Genomic DNA, 10,647 nt, shown 5'->3' on the forward strand with positions numbered 1-10,647 from the left:
GTTATAAAACAAAGTAATGTAGTGTTAAAATCACAATAATGTTCCAGATAATCCTCAACTAATATGTACACTTTCATGCATCAGCCCCTTTTTAGTTTTTGAAGAAGAATTGAAGATTTTGTTATTTTTAAAAGATAATCTTCAATTTTAAACCAAATCCAAATAATATCGAATAATGTAGTGTTTTATTTTTTAGTGACCCACTGCATTTGGTAAAGATTAAGTATTTTTAGACTTCTAATAGATAATTACTAGCATTATGCTGCAGATCGGATCAAATTTTTCTAGATCAAGTTTTTTTAGATGTAAATAAAATATTTAAATGTTGTGAATGTATTTTTAACCAGGAAAAAAAAATCTAAACTATATTAGGATTGACTTGATGTAACCTAATTAACTCGGTAGACCCAAAAACAACTCGGATGATTAGTAAAAATATAGTTTGACTAAAAAAAATCAAGACAATATCTCTTTTTAAATATTAAAACAACAATATAATAAATTAACTCAGATCAATTCAGGTTAATTTGCCAAACCTACTAATAAGGTCACGAGACCCTGATAACTCTATAAAAATCAAATAAAAAATAATTATTAAACTCTATTCTTAATTAACCTAATATTGATTAATAAAATTCAACTAAAAAAACCAGTCTAGTCAACTCGAGTTAACATGTTATACCCGGGTCATGAGATGACGATAAACTCATAAAAAAATAAATTGAAACAAATTATGAAACTCAATTCCAAATCAACCCAATATTGAAGGATGAAATTAAAAAAGTAATATAGAAAACCACCCAAGTCACCGCGAATCGACCAACCAAACCTGTGACCCAAGTTATGAGATCGAAATAACCTCATAGAATGCAAACCAAAACATATTACGAAGTCTAATTCTCAATCAACCCAATATTGAATGATGAATTTGAAAACAAAATCACAAAAAAGAAAAAAAATGAGTCAACTGGCCTAACCCGCGTCAGGTCATAAGACTGTGATAACTATATAAAAAGCAAATAAAAATAAATATGAATTTCAATTATCAATTAACTTAGTATTGAAAGATTAAATTAAAAAAATAAATAAAAAGAACAAAACAACAGGCCGAAATATACCAAAGTAAAACTATCAAACTCGAGTTAAGAGTTTGGGATAACTTCATAGAAAGTAAATAAAAAAATATAAAGTCAAATCCCCAATCAACCTAATGTTGAAGGATGAAATTGAAAAAAAATATATTTAATTAAGAAAAGAAAAAAAAATGAGTCAACCTGACAAACCAACAAAACTCGCAATCCGGATCATGAGATCGCGATAACTCCATATAAATTAAATAAGAAAACAATTATAAATCCCAATTTTGAATCGACCTAATATCGAAGGATGAAGTTAAGAAAGAAATTAATTATAAAAATGATAAAAAAAAATAACCTAAGTCAATACGGCTAACTCACAAAACTTGCGACTCGGGTCATGGGACCAGGATAACTCTATAAAAAAAAATCAAAACAAATTATAAAGTTAAATGTCCAAATACCTGATAAATCCAATGTTAGGAGGATGAAATAAATAAAAAGTAAAAAAAAAATTCTAAAAAATATCAAGGGCTTTTTCACTTTTTAAGGACCAAAGTGAAAAAGTCTTTAGTATTTCATTGTTCATTGCTGCATGGGCTTTTTCACTCTTTAAGGATCAAAGTGAAAAAGTCTTTAGTATTTCATTGTTCATTGCTGCATTAAAGTGTCAAGGATTTTTAGTATATATTAAATTGGTGGCCCATACAATGCCGTGAGCCTGACTAAACTTCTTTTCAACCTGAAAAAACAAGTTCAGGAGACAAATATATTTTTAAAGAAGTAGGAGAAATTCAATAATTGGGTTAAACCTTGATTATTTCATAATATGATAAAAATAAGACAATAACAACAAAATAAATTTATTAAAAAATTGAATGGAGCAAAGCTAGGTTAACATGTGAAATTCATGACCAGACACACGAGATCGTGATAATTGTATTGAAGAACGGTACCAACAAAAATCAATTATAAAAAAGGGTCTGAAAAAAAAAATCTAAACTAACCCGATTCAATCTTTCAAACCTGTGACCGGAAAGGTTAACAAAATTCCAATCAATAAAATGCTAAGGGATGAAACCGAAAAGAAAAGTTCCAATAAAAAAAATAAATAGCAATAAAAAAATAAAGACCAAATTTAGCATGAATAAAATAAACTAAATATTGAAGGAGACGCAATTATAAAAAATATCCAATTAAGAGAATGATATAAAATATTAAGGGATGTAATTGAAAAGATAATTTAATTAAAAGAATATTTTTTTTTAAAAATCAAAATCAAAATAAAAAAAAAGTAAGGACCAAATCTGAAAGTTGAAAAAAGCAAATGATGATTAAATTGAAAGAAATTTTTAATTTTATTGATAATCTAAAATAAAATAAATACCAATAAAAAAATATGAATTAAATTTAAAAAATAAATAAATTGAAAAACTACTTTAAAAATATACAAGAGTTGACTATAGAATCAAGAAAAAGAGGAGAGAAGAACCCAACATATTTTTGTCACACACTGCCTAGGAATGACAGCAGGAATTAAAATAATCTGGAGTTTGTCATCCAAAAAATATGGGAGAACTCACGCTCACCCAGCTTTTCTTGTTAAATAATATTTTATTCATATTAAAATACTAAATTACCCCTGATTAAAATCGATAGTTACAAAAACAAAACCTACTAAAAGACAAAAAAAAATAAAAAATAATCCTTGTCCTTAAGCAAAGACAATTTTCATTTAAGGGTTTTGTGGTAATTTTTCATTCCAAATAAAAAGTAAAAGGCAAAATTTTACCACTGCCCGCCAGTGTATAATTATAATAATTATTTTTTTTTGTCTCTAGGAGCATATTATTTATTTTATTGTTCAAAACATGACAAAAAACTATTATATATTTGCTTTCAAGGCTAATTGTGTTACATTTATAGAGATAAAATTATCATTTTACTGATCGAATCCAGGTAACGAGTCTATATGTACAGTAATAAATTAAAAGTGAGAGCCATTTCAGTCTATTTTAATGTTAATAAAATGAATCTTCAAGATTTTTTTCTAGGAAACATATCATCCACTAATCTATTAATTTTACCCGCTTCATCCCAAATTTATATATTTCAACTACGGTCGTAGTATACAATATTGTGTCATGCAAGGTAGATCAGAGCACGAGCATGAAAGCCTAGGCTGAACAATCTAGTTAACTTGAAATTGAGTTACTCAAGATTCATTGATGGTCCCTATTAAAAATCCTTCAAGCGCTGCCAGATACTGGAGAAAGAAAGCATTTTAAGAGGAGGGCTTGAAAAACTTAAGCTACCGTGACTTTTGCATGCTTGGATGGTTGAAAACAGTTCTACAATACAATGATACTTGTGTCTCGATACTTGTCTCCTTAATGACCAAGATTTGCATGTGTTTAGCACTATATCTGGCTTGAAAATAGGACATGACTGAAACTCTCAAGTTCTACTTTAGTTCCCATTTACAGAGCATGTGATCCAGGGCAGAAGCAATTTTTGGGCACAGCTGGCAAACTTTCACGGATACTTATGTTTCACGCCTAAACATTCAAACTATTATAGTGCTCATTTCAGGGGGGATTTGTGAATTATCTCCAAACCAAACCAGTTATAACTACTCTTGCTCAATAGTAGATAAATGAATAAATTTCCCACAGCTTTTTGAACTGCAGGAACTAGCAAAAGAAAATGATATGAAAAGATGTTAGTTTCATTGTATATTTAAGTTATTTTAAACAGTGTAATGTCCAATCTGGTCCAAGCAATCCAAACCCAACCTTTTTTTTTTTATAATGGATTAAAGTAAAACCAAAACCCACCAGCATCCACTAATCTAATGCGATGAAATCTCAAATAGAACCCTTACTATTGAAAAAGGGTCAAGGAATTGATCAGTAGAGTGAAAAAAAGAGAGGATTTAGTGCCATATTGTGAAAAAAAGTATAAATAAATGATATATAGTACGGATTCCAGTAGCAGCCTGGTGCTTTAACTCAGGCGAGAGCTTCACATATTGATTTGTATGCGTCAACACAAAGTTTGAATTTCTCTTCAGCTACTGCCTGCAAATATTCATGAAAAGAAATGTGCTCAAGGGAAAAAAAACATGAGAAAAAAGAAACCAATGTTTTAAGCGAACAAATAACAGTCATGGTTGAGCCAGATACACGTTTCAAGATGTTCCAAAAATTTGGCTCTCTGCAAACTGTCTTGCTAGGTTGATGATATAGCATGTTTTTGTTTGATTACTGGCTAATTCAATAACTTTTGAGGAGAACCCGAAAAAGAGAGAAATGAAAACAACTGAGCCTGGAGGCATTTAATGTTATTCTATTTTCAATTTGAGAAACTCGAACCTTCCTAGTTTTTCTTCTTTTTTTATAAAAATAAAACCCCTAGCATTTCTAAACACACGACATATAAATCAAAATAATAAATAAAGGTGTGCCTTATAATCATCAGAAAGTGGGGTGATGAGGATATGATAACATATCCTGCTTCTAGATGGGCAATGATCCTGCTTGATCAAGAAACGACAAGGTGTAATGGGGGACAAAAACTAAACATGAATTCAACTGACCAGTGAAGTATCTTGATGCTTATCAGGATGCCATTTTAAAGCTGAGAGGCGGAAACTGCAAACATAATTAAAAAGATATAAATGATCAATAATGATGCAATGAAGAAAACTTGCTGAAAATCAAATATCGAAAGGATGATTCCTTTTATGGTCAAGAAAAGCACTGAAGCACTCACGCATTCTTAACATCTTCAATCTTTAGAGGTCCAGTTGGAGGCAGACCAAGTATTGTTCTGTCAGGATGTGATCCTACAGAATATGAAGTATTGTCATACTCTGTTTCACTAGTAGCATCCCATCCTTTGTATCTTCGATTCTTCCACTTCGGAGGCTCTCTCCACTCAAATCCAGATGGTTCACTTCCGAAAGACTTATTAGACCTTTTATACTGTTTGTTTTTGAATGTAGCTCGAGAAATTGTCTCGGGGTCACCAAAGTCATCTGAGAAACTCTCTCTTCTTAGCTTACCTGAACATTTGATGAAGTCAGCAGTCCAGTTTGTAAAATGCATATGCAGGAAAAAGCCATAATTCTGTGCGTAACTAACACATTGAACCTATAACAGCTCGGTTTCAACTGTTTCAACCATGATCTTCTCCATTGCCTGGTCTCACCTCAAGGACTAGAAGGATTAAACGAGAAACGTAACATGAATTTCCAGTCTGTATTTTCCCATTTATACAAAAATATAAACTTTTGAATGCCCATAATCATGGTAAATAGTCTAGGCTGTGCATACAGGTGAAGATCAAACTTTAGTATTAGATCTAATAAACTACAATGATATTCACAAATGCAGAATGCAACCAGGTAAGCTCAACCAAATCAATTTGTTTCATTACAGTCCACGAGGGTTGTGGATGGATGAATCATGAATCCTAAGATGATCAAAAACCAACAAAGGTTTTAATGCAAATCTTAACTGACGTCATGAAAATTTGCAACTTTTTAGTCATATTAAATTACAATATAAAACTCCTGTATGCTTACTTCAGATAGTTCACCACAGGATGATTTGGGCATTTTGGTAAGTATTTTCTTCATTCTCCAATTTATATGAGGCCAGTTAGAACTTCCATGTGGTAACATAAAAGGAATGGAAGAGTGACAGCATTTGATAAGTATTTGGGAGAACACTGCCCACTTTCCTTCTCATCCTTCTGTGACAAGCGTGGAAGTCACATTATACTATGGCTACAAATAATAAACAAAAGGAAAAAAGTAAAAGAATGAGAAAAGGCTCACTTCTCATTCTGTCTTGGTGATATTTCTTAGCACGTTGAGCATTAGCCTTCAATTTCTTTTTTCTGGAACCAACTGATGGCTCTGCATCAAATGACTGTATTGGTTCTATATGCTGGATAAAAACGCAAATCAGTGAGTGTATCCCTTCCAAAATAACTAAATTGAAACTTTTGACCAGCAAAATAGAGAACAAAATGTGAATTAAAGGTTGAAGTACATGCCCCCATCTCAGTGAAAATGCATATGCTTTAAAACTAAATGAACAGGGAACATTTCATGGCTTTTGTTTCTGGTCAAGAATAACGGAGAATCAGATTCATGATTTGGCTTGTCATTCCAACAAAACATACCAATAGGATAATGCCGCACCTTTCATTAACTGACTAGGTGAATTTGAGTTAGACTTAGATGTGAAACTAGAAAAGCAGGTCCATAGAAACGAGGCGTTGATCATATCCATCCACTTGTTGTCAAATTATCAAGTAAAATCCTTTCAGCAAATCCATTAACTGGATGCAATATACAGTCAGACCAAAGACTTCTTAGAACAATCTAGGCTAACTGTGGAAACTAAGTTATTGAGATTGATTGAATGTATGTTTATAGAGTTTTTAACTAAGATACTGCATAGGAAGTCAATGCAATAATGTTGTTTGCACCGAGGAGTTGTATTAATTCAGTAAAAGCAACAATTTTTTATTTTTACCTGAAATGAACTTCTAGAAACTCCACTATTGTACAGAAGGCCTTGCAATGCTCTCTTTGCAGCAGAGGGTTTTTGGCGTATTGAATATCTTATGTAAGCCTGAGGTTATATTTGCATGTCACAAACTTTATTTTTCAAAAAGAGCAGTAAATGTATAAACAATAAACTGATGGGGGATGGGGAGTGCATAAAAAGTAAAAAGCAAATCTTGTTAAGATAGGAGACAATGGAAAGGTTTTATGACCTTCGAAATTTATGTAAAATGTAAACTTAAAATATCTAGATATTTTTGTTGGGAAATTAAAGGTAACATATGTTGTTAACCAGATGTGGCAAACAAGTTTCACCTTAGATGGTTGTTGAGATCCTCTTTCATCCTGGGCAAGGAAAAATGTTAGTCTTTCTCATCAGCAAACATTAGTATCCAGAGAGCTGTAAGAAAATAAACAATAGGATATGAAAAAATTATTGACAAAACAATGGTGAATCTCTAACTTACATCTAATAAAGAAATTAAATACAAAGAGAAATAGTACACCAAAAACTAATCATCTCTCTGTTTCATGTGGGCCAATATGTTCACAAAACTAGAAAAGGAACATTCTGATTTAAAATGGTTTCTCATACAAAATGTTTGTTTTGTCCAGCTGATGCTCCCTAACTAGAGAAACCTAAATATACTTCTAGCAGCTTATTAGAGGCATGGGCAACTCTCATAACTTCCACGGGGAAAAATAAGAACACACTATGTATCTTTCATGGGGATTAACATATCTCTTGAAACAGTTATCTAAAGTATGCATGATGAAAGACTTGCGCTATTGAAATCCGTGCAACAAGTGGAAGTCGTGGCAACAGTTATTGTTGGAGAGCAGAATGTTGCTAAACAATTGTCAACATCTCACAACAATCCATTGGAATTCTGGAAATTTCATTCAAGTCTAAAGTAGCTGAAGAGTTCAAGATTTATTTTTTGAGTGCAAGTTAGCACTGCTAGAAATTTTTCCGCCTTAGATAATCAACTCAAAGAAAATTCTGTACTGCTAGAAATTTTCCACTAAATCAAATACAACTCAAGGAAAACTTTTCATTTCCAAATTTCAACTCAAGGTCATAAGTCATATACGATTCCTTTTATTGAATTGCCAAACTTCATTTTTTCTCCCCACCCAATGATGTGTGGTTCAGACTTCAGAGGCTATTATACAAGAGCAAATCTAACCTCTCATGTATCACTTTTCTTAGAATATAATCTAACCTCATCCAATTAGAAAATTATCTAGTACTCTCTGGCACTATATGTTAGTTTTAGAAAAGCAACTTTCCTCACAGCCAATTAAAAAAATTAAAGCTTGCTTATGGTTGTTGCAGTTGCTTGCTCCAAACTCTGCAAACATCCCTTGGTTGCTATATTTGAAAAATGTTTTCTAGTTCTTTTGGTACTAAATCGGAAAAGGTAACTCGGAAAAGGAAAAAAGACATCTCTGTTGCACTTAATAATTCTTTCAGAGCATCGTGTTGCCTCCATCTGCAATTAGCCAAAGCATCAAATGGGGGTCCTTTCAACCAAAAAGAAAAAACAAAACAGCCATAGATCATGGCTAATACGGCTTAACAATAACAAGACACTACAAGTCTGTTGCGCTTGATAATTCTTTTACAATATCGGTACAGGTTCAAGAAGCATAATCCCACGTAACCCTCCTTACTATTAATCCCTTCAATACCAGTGAATGCCATACCTTGAAGTAGCTTCATCTCTTTTTTATTCCTCCTCAATCTCAGACTCTAACTTTCCTCTCATTTCACCTCTTTAAATCCAAATAAAAAGAGCAACACTTTATAGAATGGGACATAGAACAAGACGACTTGTATCATGATAACCTTTCTGCAGTCCCATAGCTCCCAAATTCCAACGTTCAAGACATTGGTTCACAATACAACAAAGATGGGTTCTAATCCAATACAAATAGGTGTCTATCAGTAGAATTCAGCTAAACCATTATGAATTGTGAGTAAAAAGCGACAAGCTAAACATAAAGTCTCAATCTTGAAATTCAGAAAAGGCACAAAAACTAACACCATGTAGCTCATCATTCATCATCATCACAGCTAACCTTTACTTGAATCACAAAAACACACAAAAAATTCCCACCATTCATTGAAAAATCTAAACTTTTATCGTATAGAAGCAAAGCAGCAAAAAAGAAAAGAAATTTACACTCACACCGTCCCGTTTGCTCTTCCGTTTATCACATGTAATAGGTGTAGAATGAATTGAAGCAAAATGGGTCTTTGTAGTTATTGATTGTGATAAAGCTGGCACCAATGAATTCTTGAGAATCAACACGTTTCTCCATCTGGGTATTTGCATAATTAAAGAAAAATAGACAACTCTTTGACCGAAAACAAGAATTGAATACTTTTCTAAATCTTATTTGTAGCTTTGTTGTGCAGAGGAAAGTGTTGCTCTTTTGGCACGCAGAAAGAATCCGGAGAGAGAGAGCGAGTTTGTGGCCAGTGACGAAGGAGGGAAGTGAGGGCTTCTTTTCCTCTGTGTGTAGTTTAGGGTTAAGGTGTTCTTACCACAGTTAAATTAAACTTGGACCGGCTCGGTATGTTAACAGACAGGTTGACCCGATCAATACTAGATTAAAAAAAAAACATAAATTAATTCAGAGCTATACAATTAAAGAAATAAGTGGAGATACATGGTTTCAAATAGAAAAATAAAAATAATTTTTTTATTAAAAAAACAGAGAAATGGATACTCTAATATAAAAAATAAAAGTAAAAACACTTGATTAAAGGTTTGTATAAGTACATGCATTAAGTTTTTTTTGTTTAAGAAATACAAACGGGAATATGAAAAATAAAATTTTATCTTTCTAAAACAAGAACTATAGAAAAAACACGACTCATGTTCAGTCCACACAACATTGTTCCCAACTTAATTGCAGTATAAATCCCAACTGATAATGTTCTTGAAGGATTTGGTGTAGCCCAATAGCTTTTCATTGGGCACATCTAGCTCAACAATGGAGTCCTTTCCCCTAAATAAATGTAGTTTCATGTTAACAGACCCAGAAGAAAGTAGTGGTGGAAATGATAAGGAGGGAGGCCACAAGGCCTCACCATATGAAATCATCATAGCTCAATCTTTATCAAATTACTATATGACTTAATTTAGCTCCTTAATTCACAATTTCAAGTACAAAAACATCTGCTTTTTTTTTCTCAGCAATTAATTAGGTAATTCCACGTTCATTGCATGTGTTCATAAAGGTTAAAATCTGTAAGAACACTTTTGCATTACATATATGACCCACCTTATATTAAATTCGATCCAATTCGTATTTTACATTAAAGTTTTTGTGATTTATATTATCATAATTTTATAAGATTAAATGGACATTGTTTTTTATTACCCTACACCTTTACATTGCTGAGGAGAAATGCGTGCATCATTACTTGGTATGCATCTAAGTAATGAAATGGATGAAACCTAGCTGGAACTAATTGATGATACGGGTTAAATGTTAAATTTAATTAAATAATAAGAGGATTGCTGGTGTTCATCAGAATACAATAATTGCACGTATGTGCACAAGGAAAAAGAAAATAGTTTTGGCAATCAATTATAGAATTTAGACTCTGGAAAAGATGCAAACAAAATATCGAGGCAGTTTTTCTATGTCAAGATTAAAAATCTCTTGTTTTCATTTTGTTTAAACTTTAAACCAGGTGAAAAAAAAATTAAATAACTAACTAATTAAATCGAGAAAAAATAATAATAAAAAACCCAAATAGATCAATTAGAAAATTAAAAAAAAATTGGTCTAGTTTGGTTTTGGTTTCAAAATTATAAAACCGATTGAACCAAATCGAACAAAAATAATTCAATCAAAATAAAACTTTATTTTAAAAATAAAAACAAGTATAAAACTGATTGAACTGAATTGAACTAAAATAATTCAACCAAAATAAAACCATACACAAACCCTTACTCTTAAATCATTCAA

At 31.8% G+C, this 10,647-nt stretch overlaps 1 protein-coding gene across 2 annotated transcripts; it reads right to left on the reverse strand.

Annotated features, from left to right (window-relative positions):
• Positions 1–3,783: 3,783 nt before the first annotated feature.
• On the reverse strand, positions 3,784–9,203 carry LOC133680901 (uncharacterized). Of its 2 annotated transcripts, none has more exons than XM_062103927.1 (7): positions 8,847–9,203; positions 6,973–7,002; positions 6,626–6,724; positions 5,920–6,031; positions 4,851–5,142; positions 4,675–4,729; positions 3,784–4,156 (listed from the first exon to the last, which is right to left on the reverse strand). In XM_062103927.1, exons 1-7 carry the CDS (start codon positions 8,997–8,999, stop codon positions 4,088–4,090), a joined length of 810 nt encoding a protein of 269 aa, XP_061959911.1. In that variant the 5' UTR covers positions 9,000–9,203; the 3' UTR covers positions 3,784–4,087. The 2 variants fall into 2 exon arrangements, with proteins under 2 accessions (XP_061959911.1, XP_061959912.1); XM_062103928.1 differs by having other exon boundaries at positions 8,853–9,201.
• Positions 9,204–10,647: the final 1,444 nt, after the last annotated feature.

The sequence above is a fragment of the Populus nigra genome, chromosome 1 (assembly GCF_951802175.1).
Source record: "Populus nigra chromosome 1, ddPopNigr1.1, whole genome shotgun sequence".
Taxonomy (NCBI): Eukaryota; Viridiplantae; Streptophyta; class Magnoliopsida; order Malpighiales; family Salicaceae; genus Populus; species Populus nigra.